Below are 17,525 nucleotides of genomic sequence, written 5' to 3'. Positions count from 1 at the left end.
ATAGGTATATATAATTCTATAAATTAGCATAAAAATTGATAAACAAAATTTCTAGAAGTTAAATATTTTATACGCAGATTTTACGGCGAACATCAATGATATTAAGTGATGAAAGTCAACGATCGCGACGACCTACCGTTGCGTTCGATTTGAAATGACGTTTCGCAGAATCTCATGCACACCTCTCAGCGCACCGCGTTTGCATTTTCAGTCTTGTTGAAATACGCATATTCACGCGTCGTGAATCGAAGCAACTTTTTGACATTCCTCGCCGAGCCTTTATCGGCATATTTGCGTGATATGGTGAACGTTTTACGGGCGTTTCTATTTTATTGGCTCACCACATAAAAACGGTCAGATATTCGACGACAATTTCTGTATTTTTTGTTGCTTCTCTTCTCTATCTCGCCTCGGTCTTCTAACTGTTTTTCTTCCTTCTTTTATTCCTTGCTTTCTTCTCCGCATCTTGTTACGAACGAAATTTTCCAGTGGAAAATCCTCGAGGATATTCTGAAGAGCCCGCGTTTTGCTATCGAAACCAGCCGACACAAAACGTGATCGTTACAGCGCAAAACGTTCTCCCGTCGTAAAACCGATTGCCCGTTACAGGAAACCCGAATAATTCGTATAATTATATCCGCGCGATTCGACCAAACGATTGCGGTTTATTTTGTCGATGTGCGGAAACACGCTCATGTTCCCGTTTGAACTATACCACGAAGCCGCCGTACGCACAGCGGTTTGACGGTAACAGCATTTGACGCGCCACGTCGCTTTATTAAGTTTCGTGTTTTAAACGAACGACATCGGGGAATTACGCGCGCGATTTGTCTTTTCGTTCCCTGACCATCTGCATAAATTGGTTTGTGCCTCAATTTCGCTTTTGACATTAAATGCGGTTAACTTTTGATGGAATAATAGCGGTCAGAATTAGACAAGAAGTATTTATAACTCGTCAATTATGGAATATAATTCAGTTTAGTAAAAAGTAAAAATAAAACATTATTTAAAGAAGAATTAAAACATTAAGAATAGAATTTTTTTATTATTTTTTAAATATTACAGTGTTTTGAGAATTTAGCAATTTTATTTTTTAGTATGTCAATCACATAATTCATAGACATAATTGTTTCTTTTGTAATTATACAAAACGTTAACTTTTCTTGCGGTCTTTTGTGATTCTCTATCGTACATTTAGTAAAACACTTACGGATTTATACTACTTGAAAAAGATTTATAAAATCGTCGCAGTGTACGGTTGGTAAACGGGCCAAGAGTTGAATAACAAATTAAACAGAATAGGGTATAATTGTAAATTGGCACAAACTGAAAATTGTTACAAGAGGAGAAGCCGACAAAGTGACGGGCGGAGTATATGTATACGTCGCGAACGTCTTCGTCTTGTTGAAAGTTAACGAATGCAGAGTAGCGGCTCGTTAACGAACAGAGATTCTCTTCATCTTGCTAGCTTCGCACGGTAGGAAAGGAAATATCTCGTTCCATCTCGCCCCTTTCTTTGCCATTTTCTCTCTCTTTTTCTTTTTTTCTTCAAGCTCGTCGCTCGTCGGAGGCTTACAAAGCGCCTCATTAGTATAATTTTTTCGCAACGCTGCATCGACGTGAAAATTCGATTTACGCGTTAAATATGCTCTTAATTTTGATAATAAATTAATTGTTTCTAAGAAAAGAATGATTTTCAAAACTGTGCTTCAGAATAAACGGAAAATTCTTAATAATTATATTAATCCGTAAAAACTCGGCAAAATGTCAGAGAATTTACTGACGTTAATTTATATTTCGACGTTAATAAGACTTGTAAAAAAAAGCAGCGTATAGTTTCGCGCGCGCGAATATGTACCGGAGCGGAAATGCACAGCAAACTTTGTTCAACATTCAGTAATTTACGCCAATTCAAATTGTACACACCCGCTTCGTTAGAAAAGTTGACATGGTTGAAATCTTGAAGCGCGAATTTTTGCAATGAATCTCGGTAATAAATCATCAGATACATGCATAAGCGCATCTCTATTTTTTTTCTTTTTTTTTAGGAAATATATTATCCAAATAATATATATTAATTATAATCTTTTTTGAGAGTAGCATAATTTTAAAAAATATAGCGACATATATTTAATATGCAAGAAGCACAAATATTTCGCAAACTACGTTATAACTCTTGTGCAAAATCCTGTTCACAATTCTAATCTAGTCGGAAAGTAAGAAAAATAACGCAACATGCGAGGCAAGAAAAATAACTGCACGTCGTATCGTCCAGTCCGATTTCGATAACGTGCTACGAGAAAAATATCAACGATAGTACTTGCGCAAGTCGTTCATCGGCTGGCCGACTATACTTCACTTGTCGACAAGTGATATTTTCATCGTTTCTCGAGCGACAACTTATGTCGGAAGATTAATCACCGCAACGCCGAAACGGTGGGTCCTTTCTAAAATATATAACTTTGCGAGAGAAAAAGAGAGAAAGAGAGAGACCGCTCCCGTATGTGTGTATGGATATTACGAATCGTGCTTATTGCGCTCACAATTTAATCCCACCGCGTAGCAGCAACCTCATGTGCGATAAGTCATCGCCTTGACAAGTAATATTTTTATATCGTTTCTGAAAGTGACGTTTTTCGAGGAAAGATTAATCGCTCACTGTCTAAAAGACGGAAAACTTTTCTTTTCTTCTCGCAACGTTTGACACTTGATATTATATCGAAGAGGTGAATATCTTTGAAAGCTGGGAAATATGTACCGCGATGACAAAAGGCAAACTAGAGATTATAAAATTTATTTATCTTGTTAATGGCTGCTTGCTTAAGATCGCGCATTATCAACATTATCATATAGTCAACTTGATATATTTAGCGATCTTTAGAGTTATTTTTTTCTTCTTTGTAGAATAAAAATTATAATGTAAAATTTTTTAATTATTTTTGCTTTCCAAATATATTATTCTTTTCTCATTGTAATATTCTAGGGTGTATTAAAAGTTGCTTTGTTTTTTTTTTTTGTTACAGAGGCATCTTACAGCAGGGCAGGAAGAATTACGAAGAGGCGATTTTGAGTTATCAACGAGCCATTCATTTCCGGCCTTCGTTAGCTCGTAAGTCTTCTAATTACAGTTTTGTTTTCCAACTTTAAAAACCGCGTAGCGTCGTCGGCTTCGTTAGCCGAACCCTCGAACGATTCTATGGTCGTTCGAGCAACTTAATATTTGAGCACCATTAAGGTTCATTTGATGGATTCGCTTTATTACCGCCGATCGATCGTTGAAGGATCCTTAACGTCACGAAAAAATATACCTCTATACGCGTCAGTAACATCATCACGAGAAATGAAGACAAACTGTCGTTACTCGATCTATTTTACTCGTTATATTTATCAATCCCCCCAACGCGCTCCATTTTCAGTCACTCGAGACGCTTATCCTCTAATTTTTCTTGTTTCGCTATCACATGCTTTCTACTATTTTTATGATCGGTGTAATAATCTTTATTACAGACACGCGTATTATTCCACTACTATTTTCTTCTGTGTAGCTTGCTTCTTATATAGTAAGCCCTCTCGGGTCTACGTATACATCCGTACTTACGACTAGAAGCTGAGAGATCGGCTCGCGTCCTTAACGAGCCGCCTTTTACCCAAGAGACTCAATCTTTATGGCCTTAAACCTGAGGGCGAAGCGAAGCGCGCGTCGAAAAGGACCGACAAGAAAAGGAATAAAGCAAGCTGAGGGAAAGAAAGACGAGCGGCTCGTTTGTTACACACGTATATATATATCTCTCGGTATAGAAGAGTATATGTACGATCCGCGATTTACTTCAACCGACATGGGAGCGGTTCGTTACCGCGAGAGATAACTCGTCGCGTTACAATATCGATTTTATGGCTCCTTCACGTGCCATTCCGGGTTCTCTCGGTCCCCAGATGTTTTTCCTCCGTAAAGGGTGATACCGCTGGTATATCCGCGCGGTTGGAACGACGGGCACATCTGCGGCGAGAAACGAAACGCAGAATGTAGATTAGATTTCGACGACTTGCGTTCACGACAAGGTGTCCCGTAAATATCTGCATTAATTTTAATGACAGAAACGTATATTGAGCGTATATTTGAATTTCAATATTTTACTTATGAGGAAAATTTCGAGAAATGTGACACTCTAATATTAAACATTGAATAATTTTAGTAATTAAATTTTGATTTAAACGTTCAAATATATTTTCACAATTCATGTTAGAGTGAATAATTAAATGTTATCTAATTGCAGTCTGAAGAACTTAATTTATAGCACTGAAAATATTGATATACTTTGGTATTTTTATTCAGAAAGAAAAATTAATTTTGTATTCACAAAAATATACCTGAAATCTTGTGCCCGGTTACAACATCGTATGTATGTACTATGCGACGGATTAATGATGTCACGTCCGATTTAGACGTATATCGAGAAAAGTATTAACATCGCAAAAAATAACGAACAAACATATTTATACGCGATATATAAATCCGAACAGATGCGACACTGTCAAAGAGAGGTATGGTTTTGTATAAAAATTTATATACGTGGACGATTTGCATGCACAATGAGCTTTGGCAAATGCCGGGAAAACGAATGCTTACCCTATCACAGAATATGCAGTGCGAAACAGTAGCGAATTTGTTACGCAATATCGTACACAATACCCACGTACGACGATTTACTTTGACCGATGTGGAATTGGTTCGTTACGAAACGATACTTCCGCACGGTACAATATCGATTTTATCGGTCCTCCACGGGCACATACCAGTTTTCTGACCGAAACGTTTCCCGTCCGGAACGGAGTGAAACGATCCGTATAAGCGCGATCGAATTTGCAAAGCGTCTATACATTGCAGACGGAAAGGAAAACGGAAGCAAACTCGAGGAAAGCGCGGTTACGCGGAAATCGTTCTTCTATATTAACATGTTTTATTTTTAAACCGAAAGGTTTCCTGCGAGAAACTACCATCTATCTAAATCTAAATAAAAGATATTTTGCCATAAAAATTACAATTCCATTTATACAAAATGAAAAGACAAATATATAATAATAATTTAAAAATTTATCTTTTAAAAGAAATATGGTTTCTCTTTCTGTTTGTAATATTTGTAAAATGTTTAGAAGAAAGTACTAGTTTTATGTACATATAATTAATAAATATTTTTTATTTTCTGAAGATACTTCACAGATTTTTTAGACCAATAGCTATTATACGTGTTTATTTGACAATGACATCAGGTCTTATTTGCTTCGATTCAGCACGTTTGACGTAGGCACGTAATTATCTCCAAGAGATTGATAGAGGCGAACAGATGGATTTATGTACGCATTGAATTAGCACGTTACCGATTGATCGCGGCCATCCTAGCCAAATATTAACGGGTTCTCCTAAATTGTTTGTCGCGCACAGTACGCTTTTGCAGGTGAAAACGAAAGTTCCGACAGTGTTTGCAAAGTTACCTGTATATCGCCCGCATTTAGCGGCCAGCATTGCGGTTTCCATTGACAAACCAAAAATGATCAATGCAAACAATAAATAAATGTTAATTGAGTAACTAATAATATTATAATATTAACCAACTAGCAATATTGACATATTCTTACCCCCCCCCCCTTCTCTCTCTTTCACCTTCTTTCTCTCTTTCTCTAATTCCGCTTTAACAATATTAGCAAACGAATATTAACGCAATCATGTCTTTGTTCGATGTACAATATAGGCATACGGAACATACGTACACATAAACGCGAGGCTGCTCCCATTTTGCGCGTTATACATCACGGGCATCCATCTCCCATCGATTTTGATAGCGAACTAATCGGTTAAAACTACCCTCTCAATGTGAGTAATGGCCGATAAAAGTTGACAGCTCAAACAGGCTTAAAAGTTGCCGGGAAAGTTTACTAATGCATCAGCCCGACACTGTATTGTCGGATAAAAACGTAATGTAACATCTTAGGCCGTAAGATTGGAATTTATTACAAAGCATATGCGAGCTTGGAAAAGCAGTCATAAAAAAATTAATGTCTGTTAACATAAACATCTTAATATAATATCTTACTTTGGTAGAAATAGAGTATACTCAATTGAAATTCTTTCTTGACAGAATAATCATAGTAAGATTGTGAAATATTTAAACTTTTATGGCTAATATACTTGGCATTTTTACTTGGAGAGGAGAAAAAAACTACTAATATTTTTATACAAGATTTATCTTCTAAACTAATGCAGTTATAAATAAATTAGAAAAAATTTATATATTAAATGAAATTAACACAATGAATTAATGTTAAATATATTTCATAAAATTATTAAGAGAAAAACATATATATATATAAATTATTAGTTTTATTATTAGAAAATATAGCAGATTACTACAATCTATTATTTTCTTTTCATAAATAGAAAAGAAAATAGCTAGAAAAGAAATATGGAAGAAAAGATCTGAGACTTTATTGAACGTTAAAATTTAATTAAACCGCAAGGAGCAATTAAATAAACATGCGGCTTAAATATATCGTGAGAAGTTAAACCGCGTTTATGATTATGCATTGTTGCGCGCGAGGATGAGAATGGAAAGCGCGTTGTGCTGGAAATTTTTGACGATTATCGCGCGGGGAAACTAAAAAGCTTATTCGCGTATGAAACTTCTCTAGGGAAACGACCGCAATTGCATGTGCGCGTTAGAATGTTTAATTTTATAAGGTTGCGGGCTAACTTTGCCGTTGGGAATAAAAAGCTAGCAAAATTTTATTCAATTAATTAGGAGAATTATTGTTCGAAACCATAAAATGGTTTGCATAATATTAAATCCCGTTTCGTAATAATTATTGTTCCGTAATAATTATTATTTATTCCGTTGTAGGTTTTATACTTTGTAAAATAAAATAATAATTATAAAAAGAAAAACGAAGATCAAATAATACGTAATACTATCATTTCGTGGAAACTCAAATAATTGTTTTGACTTTCTTTTCAATAGTTCTATAATTTTTGATAGTTTAAAGGTTTAAACAAATTCGACTGTTAAACCATAGAAAATGCCTCAGGACAAACCGAGACACTATGTTCAGCATCTCATTTTGTCCTATGAGATTTTTATTATCACTTCACAAAAACTTTTTAAATAATATATCTTGTTTGGGGAAGGCTTACCGTAATCTATTCTTATGAGATATTAATATATAATATATTATAATTTTATTTACACACACTTATATGTATTCTCGCACAATAATAAATTTCTTATTAGTATGATATTTTGATGGGCAAGTTTCATGTTGCCTAGCATCGCCGCCACTTAAGAGCTATTTCTCAAAGTTAGTCGACGTTAAAGTCGACGTATTATCATCGATTAATCAACGGCTCAGCGAAAACAAAGAGAAAGAAGCGACGCGGTCTAGTTTTTTTTGCCCGCGCGAACTTTATTCATTCGAAGTTCACTCGCTCGTCGTGGAAGTTCGGCCGATAACTGAAACGCGGATACATCTCGCTTCTATGCAGCGGGGCGCGAAAGTATATTAGCGAAGTTAAACTCGATCCCGACGACGACCGGAGCGGCCTGGAAGCGAAAGAGCACAAGGAATGTTTAAGAAGTCCTTTACTTAACATTCGTCCACGATGGCAGCGTCATGCAAAATACTTCGGAAACTTTGTCACTGAGGAATGTATAAAACTTTGATAATGTCCACTATGTCTTAACGTTATCTAATTAACAACAAATACTAATTTAATTAATTTTTACTCCATACTAGTATTATTATAATGCTTTCTAGATTATTGTACGTAGATCAATGCAACAAGAGGAAAGAAACAAACAACATGACAAGATTGAAAGTTCCTATTTTAAATTGTATTTATTTCAGGATACGCGTTGTACAACTTTTATGGCACTTTCGAGTAACGAATAACGCGTGCCTCTTTTCGCCAAGATTTTACGAGCAACCCGGACTTAGTTTGCGCCCGCCAGCGCAAGTTCAGAATACAGGCTATCTATAATCCAACAAAACGGCCGCGCTCTCGTAAATCTCGCGGCAGTATCTCCGCTCATTTATAGTTGGTTCGTCCAACGAAAAGGATGAAACTAGCGATAAAAAAAAGAGAGAGGGAGAAAGAGAAAGATAGAAATGCTCTCTGCGTTAATGGAGTTCGCCACGAGTAAACGCGCCACGTGTGAAAGACTTCTCGCGAGAGCAAACTTCCGGGAAATGTCCGCTTGTCTACAACACGTGTGCAAAACGCTCGCTCGCGAAATACGGGCGACTCAATTAAAGCAGCCAAGTTCCCGAGAGAATCGCGGGGCAAAGACTTGCGTAGACAGAAGGCGGAATGGTGTTCACAGTTAGACGTTTCTGCTTTACTTTCGCAATTAACCCTCGGACGTGCGCGCAAAGCACTTTCCCGCAATGTTAAATGATACATCCGCTTCGGCTCTGCATCCGGGATAACTTGTGGCTCGCTGATTTTAATTTAACGATACAGCATCTCCACTAGATAATGGATCAGCTTTCGCAAATCAGGTTTAATAATTTTAATTTGACAACGCGACGAGAATTTCCCTTAACCAAATGATTGATTAACAATCGCGCGTGATTCAGTTTTAGTATAACAATATTAATATTCTACGATAATGAATCTTTTAAATAATTGATTAATTTTGATTAATTAAGTTTAACGATTTCATGATAAAATATATTACGCGAATCTCATCGATGTAATCTCGTCAGGCTGCGAAGTCATATAAATCGCGAGATAATGATCACTCCAATTAATATTAGTCATTGACTTTTGTAACATTTATTTGTGTTGTTACGCTTCATGTTACATTTCCTAATTATATTTATATAAGAGAGAGATAATAATAATAATTTTATAGTATGAATATATTTTACGCAACTTGTCAAATCAAATTACGAATTATAATTGTTTTTTGTAGCATTGCAGAAACAGTTACTAATTTAATGACTAAATGCGACGAACATGGTTAAATTTATTTACATAAATCAAAAAGCTTGCATAATTTAAATGGATTTTGCTTAATAAAAAGGCAACCAAATATTAGTTAAAAATTTATTTAGAGTGAATCAAAAGATCTCACATTTCATCTAATAGAGATGCGAATTTTAAAATTGTCGATAGAATTGGCACTAAAATGAATAAATATATATATATATATATATATATATAAACCGTCATGTTCTTATAATAACCCGATGTTAAAGGCAATGATAAAGTTAAAATGTTAAAACTAAAATTGCTAATAAAGTTATATGTTCCGATTTGTTATTCATAATTTTTAGCTATTATCGTTATGAAAATATAACAGTCATATGAAAATTCAATGTCTTCTACTATATATAAAGAAATGATATCAAAAACAATGACATATTAGAATCTTGGAGCTAAAATAGAATAACGTGGATATCAGTTGATTTTGATGCATTATAACTTTCCGTAACATTACACAGATATTCATTAATTATGAGTATGAAATAAATTTTTTGTTAATATTTTACGCAGCGATATACAGAAACTACGTTTTAAAATCTCCAGGTTCTAGAATGACGGGTTCTTCCGAGTCTACGTCTTTACCAGAGCTATAATTGCTTGCGATCATTCACGGTAGAAACGCGATCTTGTTAGTGTCATGGCAGGACGAGAAGATAGAGATTACCGGGCTCTCAGAAACAGAGTTTCCGTATCGCTCGCGGTTAAGTGTCGTCTTGGGGTTCGAATTGCGAGAAATTAGCTGGATCGGTTGTATGAGCACTTAACACGATTGATTCCCTTGAATACGACAATTCATGTAAAGGCCTTATCCCCTTTCGCAGCCGCACCCTCATCCCTTCTATCCTCGACAGGATCATTCAAACACGTATACATAGAGTTTACTGTATATTGCACAGACACGTGCGTGCGCGCGCGCGCGCGTTGTGTGTGTATGTGTATATGTGTATTACATATTCGCCTGTCTTCTCTATTTGAAACGTTTCTCGAGAAGATTACAACAAGGTAGTAATCAGAATAATATGTACATCTGATTAGGCCCTATTAATTGGATAGTTATACAAGAGGCAACCAAATCTATCGCTTTACAATTGCAATCATTTTAGAATAATATCTACTCGTATTCACATTTATTTTAAACTAATATAATAAAATTCAAATAATATAATTAATATGAAGTTAATTTAAATTTCAGAAGAAAGTTAATGAGGCGTTTTGATTTATATATATTAAAAAGCTTTTTAAAGAGAGTAATATATATATTTAATCGATTTTTTTATTATTATTATTCTTTTCTATAACGACGTGTAGAAAATCACGCATGAAGGTATGATGGCATTAGAAGAAGAATAAACTGAATTATATTTTCCAATAGTTAAAAGTTGATACAATTTACGATAGATATTGGTTAAAAGTGTGTTTAGTTAATATTCAAATTGTTTTAACGTTTTGATCAGTCAAGCTTATACAGTTATTACCGATAAATACAGTGAAAACGGTGAACTCGCGCGTTTGAATATTTTTCACGTATGTGCTGTTATTGGTTTTGTAATTGCTTTTAGCGCAAGTGGCACGGCGGGCGGAGATTGGCGCAGGCTCTATCAGAGTACGTAACGCGAATCGAATAAACTATTGAATTCGAGCGTATTAATTAATTTTCATATTTGATGCCGACGCGCTGTATGGCGATTGTCAGGAATTACATATTTTTCCGTCTCACTAATCGGCGAATTGTAATTACATTTTCAGAAAAGCCGAATGGACCGGCGCTTTTCATAGACGTGTGTCGCGATAATCTATATTAAACACGCAAATTAATTGTTTCATTCGAATTTAATCATTTACTTAATTAATATCATGCGGCGGTCGGAGCGGTTTTAAATTCGCAGATTGTTTAAAGCGATCCCGCAGAGTACAACTTTGTCGCAACAGCAAGAGGACAAACCATTATACGCGAAAAATAAAAACAGAGAATCGATTGTAAAAATTTGCAATAATTTTGAAACACCCTTTTGTGTCACAAAAGAGAGAGAACAATTTTCGAATATAGGAAGAATAATGCAATTTTTATAAACGTCTAATGGTCTATATGTTTAAGTATTAATGTAATTGCTGACTCGTTTTAACATTCAAAATTACGTAACCGGAAAACTGTCAATGATCTCATTCACGGGGCGAAACACCATCATTCTTAATTCGATTTCCAGCATCCAGCGTGTACAGAGAATGCATGCGTGATTTTATACGCGTATGCACGCCCGTCTACGAATCGCCCGCAGGGCGTATTCGAGTACACGCTTACCCACGCACTCGCATCCCTTTGCCATTGTCGATCGATAAGGGTCGCTCTCACGTTTGCACATTTGCACGCGTCGCACTTGCAGCTTCCGCACACCCACACACACACACACACACATATATATATATACAGACGCGCGGACACATCTATATACGCATGTCAGACTGGAAATACGTACTGCAAGGTGCGAGGCGCAGTCTGCGGCAGCCCTATCCACAAATTGGTGGCCGATCGAGCCACTAATTACTGGGATCGAACGTGTTTTAAAAGCTGGACGGTTACGATCGATTTACGGGACCGCCCGAGGCGGAAAGAAAGCCGGTTTGTACCAGGCTCTCCTCTCGTAATCCTGCACGGATCATCGCCGTCTGGTCTATTCGTCTGATCGGCCGTTTCAGCACGGCGGTCACGCGTGCGATTTGGACCGCGCGAATAAACGATGTGTTATATATCCGGTTAGAATTTTGATACGAAAAGAACGAGAGAAACTGGCCGTATCATTTTTGAGAGTTGAATATTTTTGGAATATATAATAATAACGGTTTGGGAATATTTTTGCAAAGTATTTGATATATTAGATTTATCATTAGTGCTTTTTTTATCTTTATATTCTGTGCCCAATCTTGAATTAATTTTGAGTCCGTAGTATAAGGAACTGATGGTAAATTATACTTTTTTTCTCCTATATTTACATCTCGGCAATAAATAAAGATTTTTTTTAATATTATTTTAATATTATTTTTTAATATTTTCGATCAAGCGAGAATCTTGAAATACTTTTAAAAGACTACATATATATGATGTTATCTACAATTAGATTAATTTTAGAGACCGAAAATTTGGCTATTTCGCTGAAACTCATGTTACGAGATTACTTCGTAACATTTCTAGTAGATAAGCCAAGACATGTGCAGACGCGCAAGTAGATAAGCCACCGCTGGTGGTCGGACCGGAACGAGACGAGGTTTCAGACGGTAGGAAGAGTTCAAATAGCAGCCATTGGCTCGTTGCAATTTAATTGTCCGCTAACGATCAGCTTACTCGGAAAGTTCCGGTCTGGAAAAGCGGTCGCAAACGGTGGAAACAGTGTGTACGTGCCGCAAAAGGGGCGGCCTAATAACATATGCGTTAATGAGAAGTATATTTTCTCGTCTACATCTCTCTCTCTCTCTCCCTCTTTCTCTATCTCTCTTTGTTTCTCTCTCTCTCTCTCTCTCTTTCTTTCTTTCTCTTTTTGTCTATCTCTCCTTCTCTTTCTTTCCCTCTCTATGCTGCTATAAAGAGCATTTCCAGCAACTAGTCACAGTCGGATGCGTGCGAAATTACATTGCCATGCCGCGCGCTAAATTGTCCCGTAATCTTGAAACTAACGTTTCAACGGTCAACAGCTTGCACCGCCAGCTAGCACTTAACGGCCATATTTAATAACTAACGGAGGGACTCGGCCGAGTCACTCCGCGAAAGTTTGTCTCGACGCTTTGTCGCCGTTGTTCACGCCAAGGTGCAAGACGATTCAGTGTATTCTCTGGAACACGTGCTTACAGCGCAATGCTAAAATTATAATCTTCTAAAAGAACAATTAAAATTGAAAAATATTGAAAAATCGTACGATTGACGAAATACCGATATGCACGAAATATCATTATTATTTCATCATGGATATTTCGCATTATGATTTTTAGCAATGAATCATGAAAAACAATTAAAAACTCCCGTATAGGTCATCACGCGCGATTCGACGTAGCGTCGAATTGAAACGCTTTGCTTTCACATTCGCCGATGCAATTAATTCTTCTCGCCGGCGCATAAATCGAGCCGCGACTTGTATGAATAACATCGGCCGCCGATGCGCCGGGCGGTCCGCTTTTGTCTCGCAAGATCAACGACGCTATATCCGCGCGGCCGAACACATCCCGCGCCCGCAACGAATTATCGTGAAAAACCAGCGCGTGTCGAGGGCGATAAATCGAAGGGGGGGGGCGTCGGTCGCGCACCATCGATCTTCGTCAGAACGACGCGCGGGGCCCATACAGCGAGGGAAAAGCGGACGGGCGTGCCAGGAGTCGGTCAGGTTAACCAGAAAATTGCAAGGCACACACAAAACTCGACTGCACAATGGAATCTTAATTCCGCGAGAGCAGTGGAGTTGAATTCACTTCGGCCTTACTCCCCTACCCTCTACGTCTTCGCTCGCCCTCGTCATTTCCCTCCCTCTTTCTCTCTCGTCTCTCGCGCGTCTTATTCTCTCTCCTTCCGTAATTAGGAAGCAAACAGAGCGGCGGTCTTGCCAAGTTGGCGGAGTCGGAGATGAAACAGCAGTTTCCGTCCTTCCCATCCTTCTTCCGCCTGCGCCGTAGCACCCCACGGGAGTCTACGGTCCCCTTTTCCTCCTTTGCCCGCTCGTTCCCTTCCCACAGCTATAAGCCGTGTACCGACTCTCCATCCCAAACCAGCCATCACATTTTCCGGTGTGTCGACGGGCCACCTGACTCTCCTCTTCGACTCGGCACGATTATGTGGAGAGAGCAGGCCGCAAAAGGCGGACAGTATAATTCACTGCCAAACGCAGGCCGCCGCTACCGCGCGTTATTTCGTCTTCTTTTCCTCGTCTTCTGTTCTTTTTACGACGCGCCGCAATATCCCTCCGAGAATAAAAGACAGAGGAGGAGGATATCGGCAAACCCGATACCGAGAGATGGAGAGTAAGTTCGTCTTACATCGTCGTCATTTCGCGATCCTTCAGTTCCTTTTTACGATGTAATTATCTCGCGCGTGTCGATTGCCATCGCTTTTCAAACGCTCGGATATCTTCGTAGCGATCGAAATGTCGGGAATTTATAGCGACATCAGTTAATGACCCGATGTCGTGCTATCGAGTCATGGATCCACGCTGTTTTCATGCGTACATTGCGATAACGAAGGTTCTCCGTGTAAGAAATGAATTCTTGTGGCTATATAATTTTAAATTGTTTCAAATCTTAATGACGAAATTAAATTGCAATCTAATGGAAAGATATTTTGTTAGTTTAGTTTTGTTTATCTCTAGTTGATTTTTTTCTTAGCTAGTTTTTCTTTTCTTTTTAACTTTATGATTATTTTGCTCTATTATAAGGACAATTGTGAGATCTGAAGAATGGCCAGCTTTGCTTGAAAAAACTGTACAATATCTATCGGCAGTAGAATGCATCGCTGCTGAGATATATGCAATGAAAGCTACTACGCTATCGCGAGGGTTAAACATCGACGCGTTTAAGAGAGATGTATGCGCGTGCGCTCGTGTCGCATACACATTCATCCTGATTCGGAAATACAGGAAGGTCGGCTCATTCTAATTCCATAGAGTATTCCCGGAGAAGGGCGAGGAAAATGGATTACGTTCGACTCCGACGCTGCAACCGGTTCTTTATTCAAAATAATACGAAGCACATAATTATCGCTATTGTTCCCAAAGTGCAAGACGCGCAAGACTCAGGAAATCGCTATTTTGATACGCCCGATATACATTTTTTTCTTTTTTTTTTTAATTGAAGAGAACGCGCAGAAAATGAGAAGTGATATCTTTCTTTCTCTCTCTCGTTTTACAAATCGCGAACAGCGCGATAATTTTTATACGATAATTGCATACCGTTAAAAGTCGACGCAATCGCGCATTCGCGAGAAGATCGAAATTTATCTCGCAACAAAGAAAGAAATAAGAACGCGCCAGCGTGTTCGAGAGATAAATGGTAACAGGTGGTATTCGAGTGTGCCGCGTAATAAGTTTTCGCGTGGACTAAATGCGAACCTATACCGTCCGGTTTTTACGGCCCGCCATTTTTCATTGCCCCGCTTTTCCTCTTTTTCAGCAATTGCCAAAGTCTCGAAATAAAATGCGACGACGAGAATTACTGCTTCCTCGCACAGACTGCATCGACGTTTTCGTTAAACTACATATATTTCTTTATTTTATATTGCATTCTATATATTTATGTTTATCTCCATTTTCTTTTTTTGTCTCTCTAGAGATCTGCAACAGAATTATATAATAATCCAATTTTCGATAAGAAAATGCTTCCGTTATAATAAAATTATTTTGAACAGTTTTATTAACATAGAATATAATTTGTCCGATTGCACACAATTTTTATCATTTAACCTTTCTGAGAAAACCGCGGTAAGAAACGTCTAAATGTGGAGGTGAAATCTGTTTAAAAACTTGAGGCTGTCCCTTATTTCAGGCTGAGAGTTCTCCATATTCCGTGATCTCCCTTATCGTCCTTGCGGTTTGCGAGAGATCATGGCAATTTTACTTGAGCGACAAAGCGCTTATTCCAATTTAGGGCCTAGAAAAGTTAGTCCCCTCTCTCCGTGAAAGGACTTTTTTAATTAAAGTCAGAAATAAAGGTGTCGAGAAAACGAAATGCCACATCTAAAGTTTCCGCCAGGTCAGGATTTGCTCCAACGTAATCTTTTCGGCTCATGAAATTATTCTCCATAATTTAACCAAACGTCGCTCGCCCAACTTTACGTTATTCGCTTTCGTATATATTTTACACAAGTACATATTATTAGCGTATATTATCCTGGATTGTCTAATTTGAAAATGTTATTTAATTATTTTACAAAGCTTAAAAAAGAATTCATAAAAAATGAGAGTTTTCTTTTCTAGAAAAAACAATTTTTTTCTAGAAAACGCATTACAGGAAAAGGAAATACTTAAATATAGATATATAATAAATAATTTACACATTTCAAAATGCACAAGAGATTGTTCAGACAACGAGAAAAAAACATTATAAGACACATTGCTAAGTCAGGGATTAAATTCTTTGGGCGAAAATCAGCGATTTAACTTTCTCTTTCTCTCTTTTTAAATACATTATGACGCTCATGATCCTTATCATTTGTCTTTGCAGAGGCTTACGTAAATCTGGGAGCCGCGCTGATTTCGGTCGGTCGCGGCACGGAGGCGGCTGCGGTTTTGCGCGCCGGTGCATCCTTGGACGGCTCCGGTCTGAAGGACAAAAGGGCTCACGAGGCGGCCAGGGTGCAGGCCCTCCTTCAATTGGGCGCACTGTATGCCGATCAGGGTAGATTACAAAGAGCCCTGGCAGCGTACAAGGAAGCCCTGCAGTCCCTACCGGATCACTATCCACCTCAGGTTAGTAGTTCACCGCTTCCTCTTTATTACGTCACTACGGCGGAATAACTTGATGCGCGCGCGAGAGAACTATGAATACTTAGAGCAGGTATAGTGAGTGCCTGCCTTCGAAGCCACGTCTTCGGTTGGCTTCGAGCGATTTTATGCAGTTTCTCTTCCTCTCCGTTTCCTCTTCCTGTCTTTCTCTTGCTTCTCTCTCTATTTCTATCTCTATCTCTATCTCTCCGAAAATTAGGTATAATAATATCCATGTCGACAGAGCACGTATCGATTATATATCGGTACAACTTGTATGCGCTAACATAATTTGATTATACCATAACTTTGCGCTAGAATTTAATTACACTTATCAGATGTCAATGAGCGGAATTGAATTTATAGAGAAACTTGATAAAATTATCGATTAAGATTGACAGAAGAATAAGAGGTTTTGAAATACGAATCTATTTTATTTTTCGACAAGAAATATTATCGTACAAATACCCTGGCTCGCAGACGCGACAGTTAACTACAAAAACGATTGCCATGAATCGTTCTGCCTCTCTTGGTCGATTGCACTCGGTCGATTAACAAACCGAGGACGCGGTAAACCACTCCGAGCGATACATCGAGAGCGGTCCGTAAGAAAGTAATCAACTCGAAACAGATTTCTGATGTTTTCGTCGGCCGACCCTTCGATTACTAATTGCTTTCCAAGATTATTGCTGCCTCCGGTTCACCCGAGGCAATTCAACGTTCTCCACTCAATCATCGTCTGCACCACGTAAAGCGATATACTCTTTGGTTCACTTGTTCTTTCGTTCAGCATGACGATCAGAAAGAAAGGAGAAAAGTGTATTTTCATGCTGTGGAGCACTTTACGTAAACTGCATTACAATAGAACAGCTAGAAATCCATTCCATTTAATTGTTATGCTGTTTTTAACTTTATACGATAAAAATTAAAACTAAAAGTTAATAGCAATTGAAAATCAATACCAGAAAATTGAATTGGAAGCAACATGACATAAAGAGAGTATATTGTTTTAAATAAAACATTCTAAAGAGAGGGAA

General features: G+C 37.8%; 1 protein-coding gene across 1 annotated transcript in view; it reads left to right on the top strand.

Moving 5' to 3' along the window:
• The window catches only part of LOC115238892 (protein O-mannosyl-transferase TMTC2), a gene marked incomplete at its 5' end in the record, with an annotated part of 98,311 nt that overhangs the window by 48,158 nt on the left and 32,628 nt on the right, over positions 1 to 17,525 (top strand). The window contains 2 exons of the mRNA XM_029813048.1: positions 3,024 to 3,109; positions 16,229 to 16,473. Coding sequence (XP_029668908.1) covers positions 3,024 to 3,109; positions 16,229 to 16,473 — 331 coding nt within the window. The remainder of the gene's footprint in view (positions 1 to 3,023; positions 3,110 to 16,228; positions 16,474 to 17,525) is intronic.

The sequence above is a fragment of the Formica exsecta genome, unplaced genomic scaffold (assembly GCF_003651465.1).
Source record: "Formica exsecta isolate Colony F162 unplaced genomic scaffold, ASM365146v1 scaffold1159, whole genome shotgun sequence".
NCBI lineage: Eukaryota > Metazoa > Arthropoda > Insecta > Hymenoptera > Formicidae > Formica > Formica exsecta.
Note: the sequence above shows the minus strand (reverse complement) of the source record. Positions and strands in the feature narration are given on the sequence as shown.